Here is an 18,783-nt window from a genome sequence, read left to right as displayed (position 1 = left end):
TGTCTTGTGTATATACACACTATGAGGTTGGAATAATACTGTGAAATTGTGAATATGAGAAATTGCTCTTTGCTAAGAAGCAATTTTGACCATTTTAATTTAAAACAAAATCACAGTAATGTACTTAATTGTTACCCAGAAATGATTTGATATTGAGATAAAAATGGCTGCACTGGACCTTCGATTCCTTGTGAACTTCAGTAGATCTGGACTTGGACTACAGTGCGGTGAACTATGTTGGTTTACAGTCAGAAGTGGTGCAGCATTGCCACCATGTGGATTGTTTCAGAATAAGTTCCAAACTGCACTTTGGCARTCATGTAAAAAAATAAACAATAAGTCACCATTTAGCCTACATATCACTTCATTCAATTATTTCAGGAATGATTGCTAGACTTAGGCTGCAAGCAATAAGGTCAGATGCATTTTAAAGAGATCAGCCATACAAATTGATCAAAAAGATTTATTCTGTGGTGAAAATGTTCCAGCTACACAACCTCTCCCATTATTTGCACAAATTGCAACATTTTCTTATACTTAATGCACATGTGGGGAAGAAAAATCAACAATGTATGACATGACAAGCATGAAATKATTGATTTGCTGTGGCAGTTCAGGGAAAAGGAATGTCTTATGAGATATACTTTTCACCAGGTCCTTTGAACTCCTTGCATTAGGACAGAACAAAAATGATAAGATTTGTCTGGAAAGAAAATCTTATAAAGTTTTAAAGGCAATCTAGAGACGTCRCCATCAAGTTCCTCTGAGTTTTGGATAGAGTGAATGTCCGGGCGCTCTTGGTTTGAAACGATTGTTCGAGCTGCTTTCCGAAAGGCATCAGCGGCTGTAGTAGTTCATCGCTTTAGTGGGCTCCATTTCCCAGAGGCCTCAGCATTCCTCTTTGATGTAGATTTGATCGTCTGTGTCCGACTCTATGTGCTCCAGCCTGTCAGTTTGTCCACTCATAATCTCATCTGGGGTTTTCATGAACCTGAACCACACATACAGTGGTTAATCATTAGTTAACTCAAACTGGACAAGTGTATATACATATTTTTTAACTTCAAATAATAATTGGGTTTTAACTAAACCCTACCATACCTGAATAAGAGTCTCTGTCCTGGCTCTTTCCTGATAATGTTCAGTTTGTAGTAGTGTCTCAGTGCTCGTGACATCTTCTCGTACGTCATATTGGTCCTGTTCTGTTACAACCAATGGAACAAGAYAGAATGTTAACACAGAACTTCAAGAAAACCAGCACTGCGGGAAAATGCCTTTYCCAATCAAACACTGGGAGGTGTAGTTCGTTACCTTGTGGTTCCCCCACAGGCGAGCCAGGCCGTTGGGGTCCATGATGCGGAAGACTTTGGTCTCTGTGTCCTCCCAGCGGATGTAGTTCTCGTACCGGCTGTCTGAGAGGAGCTGGTAGACGTAGTCCCATAGCAGCCTGCAGTCTGGGAACACAAACACGTTAGAGGTGTGACACATTTCAGACAGTACCTGTTAACTTCAACTTTAGCCACACTTCCTCCAGAGTTGGTTGAAGCCGTGACCACCCCCCTCTAAGATGAACCCTGAGTAGTTAGGAGCGTTAGTTACCTGCTATCCGTCCAATGGGCATTGCCTGYTCCTCTGGTGGCRAGACGGGCACRATGACGTGGTGGTTCCTGTAGAGCGCCTCYTCCTGCTGATGYAGAGYGTGCTGCTGGTGGTGGGCCAGTRCCAGCTGGATGTGGCCCTTCCCCTCACGCCCRTTTTCATGGGGGGCCTGAAGTGGTGGCCCCCCACGGCCRTGCCKGAAGTCTCCAGCRMCACCTCCTCGCCCTGGGCTRAGCAGCAGGGGGTGCATGRTGGCGCTGGGCATGAGCTGGATGACACGAGGGGGGGCAGCGTCCTGGCACCCGGGGCTGCCTGGGCAGGGGGCTTCGCGGGGCGTGGCACAGCGGCCATTAGGGGCAGCCGGGGACACCGACAGAGTGTACAAGTCCTCGGGCAGGTGGTGGTTGCTGTCGGGCAGCTGGGAGGACGTCTGGAGGTGGTCCTCGGCACCAGGGCGTGGGTAGTTGGGGTCCAGGGGGGAGAGGCGTGGAGCGGGGTGGTGTGGCGAGCGGGAGCGATGTCGGAGCTCAATGGTGGGTGGGTGCTGGGGTTGGAGCTCTGTACTGCGTGGTGTCCGCCGTACCGTTTCTGCAATAAAGGGGATACCTAGTCAGTTGTACAGCCGGATGCCTTCAACTGAAATGTGTCTTCCGCATTTAACCCAAGCCCTCTGAATCAGACCGGTGCGGTGGGCTGCCTTAAATCGACATCCACGTCTTCGGAGCCCGGGGAACAGTGGGTTAACTGCCTTGCTCAGGGGCAGAACGACAGATTTTTACTTTGTCAGCTCGGGGATTCGATCCAGCAACCTATCGGTTACTGGCCCAATGCTCTAACCACTTGGCTACCTGCAGCCCCTAGGATATATGTTTCAAAACATATTTACATTATGTCCAGTAGATGTCACTACACACATTTACAAACTTCATCATGTCTCAATGTATGTGGGTGGTAGATTATTAGTGATTCATTTGGACTGCCCTCTACTGGGTAGGACATTACAACATGTACAGTACACATTTACTTAATGTTTACATGTGAATAGCTAGTATTCTTTGCCTCCAAGCAAGAAAGAAATATCTTTGCTTCTGCATACCAAAACTAGCGTACCGAACAACAAGGAAGTCCTGAGCATCTTAATCGTCTAACCCAATCACTTCCCCTATAAAACATGTAGAGATGAGGAACTGTAGATAATCAACTCCTAGACCAAAGGTTGTTTAAATATAGAAGCATTTCCTTGTGGAGCAGGTTTCACTGTCAACAATCCAACCCCACACCTCTCCTCCCCTCGCTCCTCCTATTTCCTTCTATCCATGCAGGGAAAGGAGTCCAAAGTGTAGCACGAAGAAGGTGAAGTCCCTCCTCTTTTCAGGTGGATAGTAAACAGACTTAAACACCTCTCTCTAGAGTAGACCATTGAACCACTTGTTACTTTTGTCAGATTCACTTAAAGCATACTTGAGAWGCTTTCTCGCAATTGTATTGCTACATGACCAACTGATTTTCTCTGATCATGTGTAATTAAATACTTGAATTGAAGCCACCGTCTAAGATTGTTGAGTAACTCCTGTGAAACAGAAGTCAGATCAGTTGGGTTCTTCAGGGGGAATTACATACGACAAATTCCCCTAGGCAAGAACAGAATTGCGAAATCCTTCTGGCAGACAAGATTGATGAATWACAAAATAATATTGTCAGGAAAGTAACGCAATGGTGATGCGTTCAATATTCCACTCCATGGTGGGCCTCAAATGTTGTTGTCTTTCCCCCCATAGGCTAATAAGTTGATTTCATATTGGTCTGGAAATGCTTTCCAAGTGGACTGGCTCTCTAAGATCAGGTTACAATAATCAACAGCCATCCTAAGGTTATTGAACTCAATGCCACTGCATTCCCCCCATTCAATTCAACACGTTCCTGTAATCATCTCTCTCTATTCTTCCTTCAGTAAGTGTGATCTCAAGAACATCATCGGGCTGGTGTTCAGTAGGGAGAGTGAAATGTAATGTATAACCTGAACTTGTCTGAACACAGATTTTCATTTGCCATTACAAAGCCTTTTGCTACAGTGTGCCCTAACGAACATCACTGACCTTCCAGTTTGTGGTGCTGGAGAGCTCCCTCTGGCAGAGGGTGGAAGGAGTTGCCGGGGAAGTAGGCGGAGGGGTAGGAGGCGTGCGGCTTCCTCTGCTTCAGGATGTGCTGCAGCAGCTCGTACAGGACGTCCCCTGCAGGATACACAGGTCAGTGGTTAGAGGTCAGACGTTACAGTATGAGCCCTTCCAATGGTGTACCCCATAGACATGGCAGCAGCTGTCAATCAATGTCATCAAAAGGATCAGGCTCCGACCAGAGATCTTACTGGAGTTTAAAAATATGGTCTGGACCAAACAGATGGTAAATGAGGCCAACAGACCAGGACAAGAGTCATAGTGTTGCTAATGATTCAGCCTGCCAAGAGGCAGTTCAAGACTTGATATTATTGCCTAGCAACTTCCATACCTCATCTGTTCTCCTACAAAGCAGCCTACTTGAGGAGGTCATGGACGTGACAGAATCCTAATGGCAAGTCTAGTCATAGACCAACCATGTGACTCACTTTGTCGCACCTCCAAGATTCCTGTGCTGAGGCTAGGTTGATTGTGTCAGACAATATGAAAAAAAGCCTGTAGTATCTTCTACAACAGAGATGGCATTAGCATAACATGGTTAATGCTCAATGTGTAAAAATGGCATTATTAGGCCACCCTGAAAGATTTAACTCGCTACCTGTATATGAAGGGCTCTGAGAGAGTATTTCCCTCAAAAGGAATCAATAGAATGGAGGGAGTTTTTTCACTTCAATTTGCGAGGCTTCCCGTCAGATCATCAAGGAAATGGTTCTCATAAAGGAAGTGAAGACGCCACAGGCACACACACTTGCACACATAAACCCCTTTCAGTTCTCACTTTCTGGCCCTGCTGTTTAACACGGCACTGCAGGGGAAATTCCTGGTGTTAGCAGGTGACGGTTGAGTTCGGTTTGCACTTCCTGATCGGCCGTTTACCCAACCAGTCTCCTACTGCCTCCCCCCAACAACAAAGACAGACCGCAACGCCACTAAGGAAGCTGCTGAATCACCTGATTTTCCTCTTCCTCTTGCTTTCTTCCAGCTGAGCAGACCTATCAACATATTTTACAAATATAGACTAAAGGTCTATCAAAGACATTCAGTGAATGCCCTAAACACATGGCCATTATCTTAGGTCAGTGTGCCATTTCTCAAGTCATTCCCCCTTTAAAATTCATTATTGTTAAACATGAGCATGTTGTTAGAAAAATGTGTTCTAATAACATAGCAACCGTTTGAATTAATAAGGGCCGTGGGAGGTGGGCGTACCGGAGTGGGGCGACCGGTAGCGGAAGTCCTCCTTGGTGAGGAGGAGCAGGGCCTTGCCGTTCATCTGGAAGCTGCCGCTGGTGTTGGGYCGCAGGGCAAACTCCCTCTCGGCCCAGCGCAACCACTGGCCCACGTCCTCCCTGCTCCAGAACACCGGCTGCAGGCCTGGGGGTGGAGGGAGCGAGGGGGGAGAGGAGGGAAATGAGAAGAAAGTATTGGGAAGGAGGGAGACCGGGGGGAAGTAAAGGAAGGAGCAAAGGGAGAGAGGGAGGAAGGAGACAGAGGTGGCAGTAAAAAGGGAAATGAGGGAAGGAGATCAAAGTAAGAGGGATGGATTCGAAGATTAGCAGAGAGGGGGGGAAGAGAAGGGGGGAGGGTATGAGGTGAGATATGCAGAGTGCAGGAATGGAGGAGGTGTYGAACAAGAACGATGAAACTTCAGTCATGCGTGCTCACATACAGTATGTTCATTTCATATTTGCTTCATGTTTGTCAGTACTTGTGAGTTAACCTTGGTAGATGTAGTTTGCAAAGGAAAACCTGTGGCTTATCTCAGTCAGTGTATAAATACATGTGTATCAGACTAATCTAATACATAGTGCATAAATGGCAAGGACACATTGAGGAATACCAGAGGAAACAGCTCTGACGTTTTTCACCCTGCAGGCTCTGAAATATTTCTTTCACTGCCGTGGGAACTTACGAGAGCGAAACATCTGCACTGATGGATCGCCCAAACGCATTAGTGACTGACTGCAATGAGCAATAGCCCAGGAATCAACGCTCACCACAAATGTGTGTCCGACACCATTACTTAGAAAATGATCAACTTGTTCCTTGTAACCTAAACAATAACAAYGTGGTTGAATCAAACCTTGAGGTGCATTTCATTCATTCTTTTAGGATTTTTTTTTTTTTATCACATTACATTTTTCGTTAAACCCACACATGGACAATACAATAGTATTCAAAGGGAAAACAATGGTGTGGGTGACTGCGGGAATCAGAGAGCAGTGGATGTCTAGAAAGTAAACAGCATGTAATTCATATCAGCTAGAAAGCCTTACCATGGGTTTATACGGCATATGAGTCAAGTCGTATTGTTTTCCCAGTCTTGCTCATCGTATTGCAATTGAGAGTACTAGATGTTTAGCACATAAATCATTGACAGAAAAGTCATTGTTGTTTGTCAGGAACTGTATTCTTTGGCATTTGTAGCAGGAGGGTATCTCTCCAGGAACAGGGTTGGAGAGCCCTGATCTAGATGACGTCATTGGGTACTGGGTGGCCTATATTTACATTCATATATCTATACATTTGTACTAGGCTCTAACCTTTGAACAGATTTACAGTACGCTAGTGCTTCCCTAACATGAGGGGTAGGGATCGCTGAGCTGGCCCGGGGCGAGGGGTTATCGCGCGCTCCATAACCATATGACAGGGATCCCCGTGCCGGTTCACTGAGCGGACTTTCGCTGGTCACTGCCGGGGCAAAAATGGTCGAATCGACACGAATGGAAATGGACGGTGTACTACCCATAACGCGACGTTTACATGTATGCTGGCCACCCAAATCACACACACACACACACACCAACACACACACAACACACACACACACACACACACACACACACCACACACACACACACACACACACACACCACACACACACAACACACACACACACACACACACACAACACCCACAACCAGAGCAGCATCCATCACGCGTACACCAGACAAAGGGCGGCAGTTTCTACGTCTCACTTATCACCAGGCCTCAAACACTTCCTCTTGGAATGGGACAGCTGTTATCTTTGGCCAGCGGTGCGCGCAATGTCACTGTCACAGGAGTAATCGGAACCAGTGCGCGGTTTCAGAGCGATCGCTCCCCCCCCCGCCCGTCAAACAAAGGACGTTTTATACAGGGAACAATCAATATAAAAAGAAACGTCTCAGACTGCCAGTTTCCCACTTCCCTTCCATATTCAGATAGAGAGAAGAGACATTGGCAGGGCTTGTGATAGACTTGTGAAGGGAAAGTTTATCTAGAATATAGCGTATGGACATAACTATATAGCCAGTGAAGAACTTGATGTGTCATGGAATGTTTTATGTAGCCTATTCCATCACTACACAGGGTCTACTTACATAGTCTCCACAAACAGTCAAGCCAGAACCAGTCTGTGAAAAATACTACAGATTGTCACAGGGGCCATGCATCTGGTTGAGCTGGATTTTCAATCAGGGGCCAATTGGCCCCCGATGGGTCACATATGACAAGTAAAGAGCCCTTTTATGAGTAAAGGTGTAAATCATACAACGGTTGGATACCGGTGTTCAAGAATAACATGAGGACTACAGCCCATTGTTTGTAGGGATTTAGAATGTCCCAATGAAATATGTTTTCATATCCTTTCAATCTAGATTAATTTTTCTAATGCCAGCTCTAGATTTTAGATTGAACAACCGAACAATGCCATTGACTGCCATGGTGAGAACAAACACCATCAGTAAGTTACCGGTAGCACCTAACAAGAGAACAGATCTAATTACCATATGCTTAGCATCCACCAGCTGTGTCGCCTACGGGTGACCCCTTAATCACGTGACCTTAGCGATGCGTACAGCATGCAGGGAGGACCTGGTTGTGAGGTCACTGCAGTGGTATGTTCTCTCCAGGGCTGGATTGAGAGAGGGGAAAGAGAGAGCAAAAGAGGGAAGGCACAACGCTGCCAAAACTCCTCTGAGATCCGGCCTGCCGGACCAAGCCATCTGCACAGGGCCCAGCGGAGGAAGGAGTGGGGGAGGGAGGCCCAAACAAACGTGTTCCACAACGCACTTGGGCAGGAAGCGATCCAGCATGGGCTCCGTTTCAGCACAGGAAACTTCCTGCGGTAAGGTTAGGGAGCGACGCTGTGAGGTTTATCAACAGTCAGCAGCAACGGAGAGAGCAGACAGAGAAAAGGATAGAGCAGGGGAGGGGGGATAGAGAGAGTGATGGGAACCAGAAACAATAACAGAGAAGTGGTAGAAAAAAGAAGACCAACAGGAAGAGAAACGGATATTAAGAGTCAGCAGACACAAACACACACAGAGAGAGAGAGAGACAGAGAAGCTGAGGCAGCCAGAAAAAGAGCGGGAGGAAAGAGAGAGAGTGACAGTGCCTCTTTGATTAGCCCTACATCTTACTCTGTCCCTCACAGGCTCAGAGAAGTTTCCATTTTTGCCCAATCCTTTTCACATTTCAGTTGTGTAAGAACCTGCAGATTTATTGTTTCAGTGTTCATGACCAAATCAATTTCAGCCCCCGCTCTCGTTTCACCATCCGTGTCTTTGTTGGACACCATCTCGGGTTTCTGGTGTGCAGTCTGTTTGTGTATGGGATGAAACACTCTCGAACACGACCGGCGAATCCACCCGAAAGGCCCTTGACTAAACCGTGGGCTACTAATCCTCYCTGATGACACACAATTTTCACTCTGTGGATTTGCAGGCCCCCGCACACACACACACACAGTGATGCACGCTGTTGCCGGGGAAACTCGGAAGCGCATGGGATGAATGAAGGAGAGAAGGGATGAGATCACTGGTATCTTGTTTCGTTGTTTCCCTCCACAACCTCTTTAACTCCTCTCTCAGCAATACAGAACATACATATGTGAAATATGTGTCCATTCTGTAGACCTCTAAAGGTCAGACCAGTAGTGTGTGTGTACAGTTTTACCTGGAATGAATAAGAAAATATTTTTTCTGAATGTACTGTAAATGCTGTAGAAGTTGGCAAATGCTTTTGACAGCTAAGGACTGGTCAAAAGTATGTTTCCTGAATCAATGATCTCTATAGTCATTCACCTTTGCTGTAAATGTTTTCTTTCCTTCTTGAATGAAGAGGTGGATATTGTCTTCCATTCTTGATTGAAAATAGCTTTTCTTCATGCAGGGTAGGAGGGAGAAGGAGGCCTTTTGACCTTGTGAGTCAGACATGAGTGTGTAACACCTTACACATTTCCCTTACTCACACCCTCTTCTCTCACTCTCCCCGTTTCTGTCCTTCACTTTATCCCCCCTCCTTTCTCTCGCTCCAGGTCAATATGCAAACTACATACTTTACCTCATCGGAAACTGTGTGTTCCAAATCCAGCCGGATTGGACTCCATCCAGTCAAAACAAGCATAAAACAGATTACCAATCAAACGCTTGGTTTATGGGCAGGAAGTAGCACAACCTGTTTGATAGTATGTTGTGCATTGGGGGCAAGCTGGCTCATGTACTGTAGTTTGTTTTCAAYAAGTTCCTGCCTTCACTGATTCTATTTATGCTTTTTTATAAGAGAAGGCCAACCCTCTTTTAGAAAATGCAGGAACGAGTAGTACTGTACTAATGCTGTACCTCAAAAGCTACACTTGTAAATCTTAAAATGCACACCTACCAGCTACCATGCTTTCCTTCTCTTTGGGCAAACAGACCACTGAACTTGGTCGCAAATGGGTCTTCCAAATGGACAATGACCCCAAGCATACTTCCAAAGTTGTGGCAAAATGGCTTAAGGACAACAAAGTAGAGGTCGACCGATTAATCGGAATGGCCGATTAATTAGGGCCGATTTCAAGTTTTCATAACAATCGGTAATTGGCATTTTTGGACACCGACTGTAGCCGATTACATTGTACTCCACGAGGAGACTGCGTGGCAGGCTGACTACCTGTTATGCGAGTGCAGCAAGGAGCCAAGGTAAGGTGCTAGCTAGCATTAAACKTATCTTATAAAAAACAATCAATCTTAACATAATCAYTAGTTAACTACACATGGTTGATGATATTACTAGTTTATCTAGCTTGTCCTGCGTTGCATATAATCGATGCGGTGTCTGTTAATTTATCATTGAATCATAGCCTACTTCGCCAAACGGGTAATTTAACAAGCACATTCGCAAAAAAAAAAGCACTGTCGTTGCACCAATGTGTACCTAACCATACACATCAACACCTTTCTTAAAATCAATACAGAAGTATATATTTTAAACCTGCATATTTAGTTAATATTGCCTGCTGACATTAATTTCTTTTAACTAGGGAAATTGTGTCACTTCTCTTGCGTTCTGTGCAAGCAGTCAGGGTATATGCAGCAGTTTGGGCCACTTGGATCGTTGCGAACTGTGTGAAGACCATTTCTTCCTAACAAAGACCGTAATTCAATTTACCAGAACTCTACATAATTATGACATAACATTGAAGGTTGTGCAATGTAACAGCAATATTTAGACTTAGAGATGCCACCCGTTAGATAAAATATGGAACGGTTCCATATTTCACTGAAAGAATAAACGTTTTGTTTTCTAAATGATAGTTTACGGATTTGACCATATTAATGACCTAAGGCTCGTATTTCTGTGTGTTATTATATTATAATTAAGTCTATGTTTTGATAGAGCAGTCTGACTGAGTGGTGGTAGGCAGCAGCAGGCTCTTAAGCATTCATTCAAACAGCACTTTCCTGCATTTGCCAGCAGCTCTTCGCAATGCTTCAAGCATTGAGCTGTTTATGACTTCAAGCCTGTCAACTCCCGAGATTAGGCTGACAATACTAAAGTACCTATTAGAACATCCAATAGTCAAAGGTATATGAAATACAAAATGGTATAGAGAGAAATAGTCCTATAATAACTACAACCTAAAACTTCTTACCTGGGAATATTGAAGACTCATGTTAAAAGGAACCACCAGCTTTCATATGTTCTGAGCAAGGAATTTAAACGTTAGCTTTTTTATATAGTACATATTGCACTTTTACTTTCTTCTCCAACACTTTGTTTTTGCATTATTTAAGCCAAATTGAACATGTTTCATTATTTGAGACTATATTGCCTATAAAAAAGGTCAACTGCCCCTTAGGCCGTTTAAAACCAAAGTTGGTTATACGTGGCATCGTTATGAGTTAGAAACATGAATGCTAGGGTCAAAAATATCTACAATGTGTAAATAGGATAATTTTGGTCATGAAGTAAGTCTCATCCAAAACAGCGTTCTGTAAATGAGTTTGTTGCGACTTACTGGGGGGTTGGGTATGGATTACAATCATGCCCACTAACACGAGAGAAGCAGCTGTACTGATTTGCCTCAATCAGCTGCACACGCTCTATCCAATCCTAGCAGCCAGAACCTCCAGACAGTGAAACAGATCTGCCTATTACACAGCTCCTCTGACTTGTTTACATAAGACAACTGATTCGCCAACGTTACGTAGAAATAACCCTTGACCCTAAGTCCTCTATGGAGTGGCCACTTGCTAATGTTTGATAGTGTCAATCACTCGAGTCAGACACTTTTTTGGGCAAAAGGAGAACTGAGATGATCATAGACCACTTTTCAATATTCTGAGACCCATCTTGTGTGTCCCCYACGACCTGTTTTGTAACATGATTCCCTATTAAACACTGCCAGACAGACTCACATTCTGGTAATAGATACTGAGAAAGTAAAAAAATATATATTTAAAAATAACAGCACCGAAGCACACAACTCTCCACTGACTTGATAAGCAGTCTAGCTTCTACTTGCTAGCTTCATTGACAAACAGAGTTGTAACTTTGCTAGCTAGCAAGTGATTTTGTACACTGATAAACAGTATGTTGCTTGTGCTTTCTTTACAATAATTTGACAGCTTGCAGATGATATTGTAAAGATATTGTTCTCAGAAATCAGTCCTGAGCGCGGAGTAGGACTTTCCCGGCTCGATAGACTGTATGCAGTGCACAGACTAGTTTTTCATGCAAATGTTTTTACTTAAGAATTACTGCACCAAACACCTTAGCTAGATGCAAAATTGCGTGACTAAGACCTCCTCGGCAAAATCGTCTAAATTAATTAACATTTTGAGGAAGTGGTTGTTGTTGCAACAGSGACTCAGGAGGGACAAACACCTGCCAAGGTACAATAGACCCATTTCTGTGTTGCAAACATTGCCTCACGAGGGCAATACACACAAGTTGGTGGAAGAACACGGGGGAGTTCTTATGGAACGCCAGCAATAAAAAGCCTCTATATTTACATGTTGCATTTCACACTACTTTTGGATTATAATTGGATTAAGACTCATATGAATGTTTGTGTCATCATCACAAATCAACTGCATTTTACTTCTTTTTTTTTTAAACACTTCAACCAGTAAAATGGCTCTTTGGCTAACTTTTGCTACAGACTATGTCAATGAGCGTTAGCATTCCAGCTAACAAATGCGGCATCCAAAATACTTATTTTGCAAAACCAAATATAATATTAGCGACTGTTCAAGTTATAATCAAAACATCATTGTAAGTGTATGAGAACCCCAAAAAGTTATTTTGTTTAGAAGTAATAAAATCTAAATCTAGGCTGTTGAATGGGCACAGAGGGCAATGYCTTTCTTACTGCAGCCAAGACCCGCATGCATCTGTCAGTGTGTCGTGTACTGGAAAGGGTCTATATACAAACATAACACACCCACATCAAACCACACCCCCAAGACAACTCTGGTTTGGCTCAGTCATGGTCTCCATTGAGCAACCGTCAAAAAGCCAAAGGAAGTGCAGTCGCCCTTTAAAGAGAGAATGGGTAGCATTAGCAACATAGCTATGTCTTTAAGCATCAATCTGTCTGGTGGGCTCAGTTTGCTCCCTGCCTGGTTTGGGGTGGGGAACTATGACCCCCACTTTCCTCCCAAACCCCCTTCCTTCCATGATGGCATGTGGAGTGTTTCAAACAGGAAGAGAAGGGGGCTGCTCTTCACTTGGCTGTTGGCATGTGAGAACAGTTTCCCCTTTCAGAGGGAGAAAAGGGAACGAAGGGGGAAAAACAACAAACATTTATTCAGGAAGCGCAGTCTGCCCACTCAGGAAATTCCTGAGGATGAGAACGGCTTCCAGGGCAGGAAATTTCCCTCTGAAAGGCACTGGGGTATACACAGTCACACACACACAGTCCCCCCCCCCCCCCCCCCTTTGTATGTACTGCACCATTGATATGCACGCAAACATCTTTACACATACAGAATGACTCCACAAACTAATATGCAGGCACACACACACTGTACAATTACTCACAGAGTGACATGCGGACACACACACACAGAGAGACTGATTAATACACAAGCAAACACCAACTCCAACATGCCTGTTCACAAAGACATTCTCACAACCACTCACAGCCACACACACACACACACACACACACACACACACACACACACACTAGAACCCCAGCTGTGAGCAAAGCAAACACAATCTATTGAGAAAGGTTTACAAAGAAAAACAGCAGCAAGCCAAGTTTCCAAGAAGAGGCTTCTTTCTCAGCCAGCCAGCAAGTGATTGCTCATGTTCAATAAGCTTCCATGTTTAATGTAAACTGTACTCTCCATACACATTCCCATAGACACTCACTCCCTATTCTTTGAACTTGTCACTTTGCACAGGTGTCTCAATGTTACATCCCCATCAGTGCCCACCCGACTCGTTGTGACGTCAGTAAATAGCGTGAATCCCTTACTGCAGTGAGCCTGAATGACACTGCTACGCTTCTTAGTGTCTGCTAGGTGGATGACCTTGAGGCTGACACATCGCAAGACAATTAAGTAAACACAATTAATGGAATGGAATTGTGGGTTAGACAAGTAATCCACTTCCCTCAAGCGCTGACATCTTGTGCAACCAAACAGTAGAATTAAGTGTTTTACAGCTGTGCTTATTTTCTTTTCATGTGCATATTCTATAGTTCAACAATGAGACAACTAACAGACAGGAAATTGGAGGATTWACGTGAAAATCCGCCAATGTGATGGAGAAATGTAACCCTAACTTCACCACTTCAAGAACATTCACCCAGACACACAGGGAGAGGCAAACCTCTCCCATTCAGAGTGGGGTGGTTTCTAACACTCCTGGCTAAAAGGGGTTAAAAAGAAGAGTAGCCTTCTTTGAGAGTGAGGAGAAGGCTGCAACTCTCACCCTGATCTAATCCACTTCCTCCTCAGGAAATAGAGAAGGCGGATTTATGCCCACACTGCAATTTCCTCTCCCCCCCCCCCCCTTTCATTATTTCTTTCTTTCTCCCTGGACAAATTGCCTTTGAATGTGGACGGTTTGTCTCTCGCAGTATGTGTGCCAGTTGGATCCAGCTGTGTGATGTGTTCGGAAGGGGAGCAAACGTGTTACAAGTTGTCTAAAAGAAGGGTACTTGATCATTGTCAGGAAGAGTGATGGCTTTGAGCCAAAGAAGGTTCCAATAAGAAGTTTGGGTACTGTAGGCCTACAGGTGAAGGGTAGTTTATACATTTAACAGAGTTAAAGACAGAGTCAACATGTAGAAGAGAGGGAAATCTTGCATAATCTAAAGATTCAAACAAAAAGTTGAATCGAAGCTCACAGTCCAGCAGACCACATTCACCACGCCCAGATTAACCGCCCTAACAGACAACCTCAGACCAAAACAGACATGTTAAACGTTCTTCCTTTTTCTATGACAATACAAAAGGGGAAGTGGAAATGGGGAATTTCCTCTGTATGGTCCACGTGCATAGACACTACAGGTCATTTCTTTTAGATATTGAGATTACCACAAAGTGTGTTAATATACTGGTCTAATTTATGAGTACTGCACCATATCTTTGCCAAACACACATCAACAAACCGCCAATATTTAGGTCAATTAGCCTCAAAAGTTCCCACAACAACTCATTGGCACATACTGGTAGAATTAACATTGTTTCCACATAGTTTTAATGAAATTGCGTTGAACCAACGTGGAATAGACATTTAATTGACGGCTGTGCCCAGTGGGAAGATTTATATCCAAACTCACTGAAGAACTACAAAGATGAATCTCACTAGTCTTCTAAGTCCTAAAAGTCATACATGTTAAAAGGTGCCTGGTTAAATATGAATAGTTTTTCACACAGAGCAGGCCCAGTGACTCTACGACTCTATAAACACCCAGTCTATATCCTGGCCGTGATCCAACCCCGCCTGTTGTTTTATTGGCTCAGGCAGTGGCCGGTTGAGACCTGCCGTCAGCTCCACCAGACAGTACATGGTTGTCATGTTCCCTCCTCTCCTTGTCCCTCTTCCTTCCCTTCCTTCCCTTCCTTCCTCTCTTTATTGAGGCCCTTGGTGATTTATACTGGTCTTAAGAATAGGTTAAAAAAAACATGGTTTCCACCAATGCTCTCACTTTTCCAACCATGTCAGATCAGTAAACACCTCAAATCGAAGTTTATTCGTCACGTGCACAGGATACCACGGGTGTAAATGGTACAGTGAAATTCTTACTTGCCGCTCTTCCTCATCAGTGCAGAATAATGTAAAGTAGCAATGTAAATCAATATACGCATCTGCCCTCTCAATACAAATCAAATCCTCTCTTCACCTTACCTCATATGTACAGTCTTCTCCTTACTTTCCTTCTTGTCCGCCCTGTCCTATTCTGTCCTGTAATAGCTCACTCTCTCTCCTAATTCTAGACTCTCCCCAGCCCAACCCAACCCATCTCCTACTTCCTTTCTTCTCCTACCTTCTTTACATTTTATACTCCTCCATTACACTGGGCTATTATTCTGTGCTGTTCGCTATTCTCTTGTACTGAGCTATGTTGTGTTGTGTGCTGTCCTTTAGTACCCTGAGGTGTTATTGTACTGAACACTGCTGTGCTGCCATGTACTGAGTTGTGTTGGCTGTCACTGTCCTGCTGTGTTGCATTCCACTGTGTTCTACTGTGTAGTGTTCCAGTACAGTGACTCTGCTATGGTCCAGTAAAGACGTCTTGTGTTGGTCCTTGACCCTGGGTCTGCTTCAGCACCTCAGAGGAGGGATACATGAGTAGGTCTGTCTGTCCACATGGGGAGAATGATGCATGTTGGAGTCATGACGTAACATGCAAGTAGCTATAGTAAATCATGGCTTTCAATCTGCCATTTTCTGAGGTCAAAAGCTCTCAAAACAAATGTTTATGGAATAAGGAAAATGCAGGCTGAAAAGACAAAGATTTGTTTGTTGATTATGACTGTCATGTATTCTCTGTGTGYGCCTGTCATGAGTTGTGTGTGTGTGTGTTTGGCGTGTGTCTGCATGTTTGTGTGACTCACGCAGGTGCACGGGCAGCCTGGCAGGCTCGTCCTCCATTCGGCTGGCTGGCCTGGCTGTGGGAGCATGGACAGGGGAGGAAGTGGAGTTTGGCAGGGGGCTCGCGGAGGAAGGACTGAATGAGCTCCTCTCCTGCTATGAATAGATACACAGAGACACAAAGCATGCCTTAGTTACAAACCTCCCGAAAACCATCCTTAAACCCAAACAGCCTGAGAATCACCACGCCGAGAAACTATAACACCATTTAAAGACATTCTTTATCTAAGGGATAAGGTACCTACACATAGCCAATCTCTTTATTCATAAATCGTATTTGACTTATGTGGTGTGTTTGCATGGTCAATGCAGCCAGTCACTAAACAGGAGGTTGAACTTACTGGTATTTGTGCACATTTACTTATACAAAATGTCACCCGTCAACACGACAATGTATGCATGTGCTGTTGTGTACAATGGTATTCTAACATCATTMATTTGCCTCTTTCTACTCTGCACCTTCTATGGACAGCAACAGTTAACAGGTGAGTATGTATGGGCCAATCAGTGCTGCTGAATATGATGTTTATAGGCTCTCAGTTTGCCAACAGCAGCATCTTATAACATGGATTGGTGATTCATTCAACCAGTCAATCTAAAATGGCTAGTTCCTATTAGCCTACTGTACTAGGAACTCACTGTGGCATATGTAGCAATGAGCTTTTAATCTCATTTTATTATGCAGACCACCCTACTCTTCAAGAATACTTTGTGTTTTCAGTAGCCTATAGCCAACAGTAACACACTATACCAAGTCTTACTTTTACAAGATTTCGCATTTGTACAGCCCAGATTTGACAAGGTTGTGTACGGTCAAAAAGGGGTTCAGGTACAGATGGGGCCAAGAGGGAGCAAGAGAGTGAGTTTCTGTGTGAGTGTGTGTGTTTTAGGGCATACATATAGCCTACATTAACTCTGCTACTTTTCTCTGCAAAACATTATAATTCCAAAATATCTTTAGGCCTACTCTTTTAGGCTGCATCCCAACAATACCAAATAGTTTCCTTGTCACTTGAAATTTGAAGATCCATCTTTAGACCGTTATTGTAATGTAATAACATGACAATCAGCATGCATTTTTGCACTGGAACTGTTATACACATTTTAGGCCCACATATCTCAGGTTTACATATACAAAATGTATTGTATAGAAAATGAGTTACCTGTGTGTATGCTATATAATCGTGACAGATACATTTATATTCCCATGAATAGTTTCAACCGGTAACATTAATTGTAGGCTAATATGATCCATAAGGATAGTAACATTTCTGGTGGTTTTCAAACAAGCCATATGGCGCATTCAAAACAACTGGGAACTCGGACATCTCTGACTTCCGACTTTAGCGCGTTCAGGACAACTGGTAACTCAGAAAAAAACGAGCGCCGACTGGGGAAAATCGTTTCAATGGTCATCCAACTCGGAATTCCAAGTCGGAAACGCGGGCATCTTTCTATAGCTCCGACCTGAAGATCACTGACGTCATGATTTGACCTCGTCCCCCCCCCCCCNTTTTACGCCTAAAAATGTCAGGTTTACATATACAACATGTATTCTATAGAAAATGAATTACCTGTGTATATGCTATATAATTGTGACAGATACATTTATATTACCATGAATAGTTTCAACTAATAACATGAATTGTAGGCTAATATGATCCATAAGGTTAGTCACATTTCTGGTGGTTTTCAAACAAACCATATGGCGCGTTCAAAACAACTGGGAACTCTGAAATCTCCGACTTCTGACTTCAGTGCGTTCATGACAACTGGCACCACAGAAAAAAAAACAGCTCCGGCTGGGAAAAATCTTTCAATGGTCATCCAACTCGGGATTTCCAAGTCGGAAACGGGGGCATCTTTCTATAGCTCCGACTTTCCGACCTCAAGATCCCTGACGTCATGATTTGACCTCGTTTTTTCCCGAGTTCTCAGTTGTCTTGAAAGCACCAATAGCCTATGAAAACGAACGTCGTGACGAAAAACGTTTATCTCAGGTGTGCTGCGAAGTCGGTAAACTTGCGCACAGCATGGATGGATTTACCATGCGCTGGTATAGTCTACAACAGAGCGGCGAAACGTTCCCCTCAGCAACAGATGATTACCAACACACACGATGCAGTTGTCAACAACACGACTGCGTCAAGCGCATCTCACCMCSGGGTCCTAGAACTTGATTCTGCTTTATAAAATCAACAAATACCTTGGTTATGATCTGCGATGGGGATTCTGACATGTCTCGCTAAATTCAGGAAGTTCTCCTCTTCCCACTTTCCTTTTCCCGTTCTCCTCTTTGAAATAAACCAGAAAAAACACCCACACCCGACTCCCTGACTTGGGGAGGGTTACAGGCCACGTAATAAATACGTTTAAGGTTTGTTATCAATCCATTATATGACCATGTTCATCATAAACGCGTGAAAGTTCTTTGTTTTCTGTTGGTGCTGTGCTCTACATTTCGGCGACGCGTTGGTTAATTCTCTTCCTGGAAGACAGGACTAAAAGGCGGACATCTCCGTGGTGCTGCTCATTGACTTGGATGTGTAAACGGCGAAATGACGTGAATTCCCAGCATTGAGCCCTGCCCCCTTGTTGCAGAGGGTTTGATTGCAGCCTGGATAAAAAGGCGTTCCTTGTGTAGAATGAT

General features: G+C 44.1%; 1 protein-coding gene across 2 annotated transcripts; it reads right to left on the bottom strand.

The window, feature by feature from the left end:
• Positions 1 to 449: 449 nt before the first annotated feature.
• On the bottom strand, positions 450 to 18,673 carry LOC111949432 (transcription factor ETV6). Of its 2 annotated transcripts, none has more exons than XM_023966607.2 (8): positions 18,340 to 18,673; positions 16,097 to 16,229; positions 4,983 to 5,147; positions 3,696 to 3,830; positions 1,600 to 2,187; positions 1,312 to 1,454; positions 1,102 to 1,202; positions 450 to 991 (listed from the first exon to the last, which is right to left on the bottom strand). In XM_023966607.2, exons 1-8 carry the CDS (start codon positions 18,370 to 18,372, stop codon positions 889 to 891), a joined length of 1,401 nt encoding a protein of 466 aa, XP_023822375.1. In that variant the 5' UTR covers positions 18,373 to 18,673; the 3' UTR covers positions 450 to 888. The 2 variants fall into 2 exon arrangements, with proteins under 2 accessions (XP_023822375.1, XP_023822386.1); XM_023966618.2 differs by having other exon boundaries at positions 16,097 to 16,226; positions 18,340 to 18,468.
• Between the last annotated feature and the right edge of the window lie 110 nt (positions 18,674 to 18,783).

The sequence above is a fragment of the Salvelinus sp. IW2-2015 genome, linkage group LG3, assembly GCF_002910315.2.
Source record: "Salvelinus sp. IW2-2015 linkage group LG3, ASM291031v2, whole genome shotgun sequence".
NCBI classification, from domain to species: domain Eukaryota; kingdom Metazoa; phylum Chordata; class Actinopteri; order Salmoniformes; family Salmonidae; genus Salvelinus; species Salvelinus sp. IW2-2015.
Note: the sequence above shows the minus strand (reverse complement) of the source record. Positions and strands in the feature narration are given on the sequence as shown.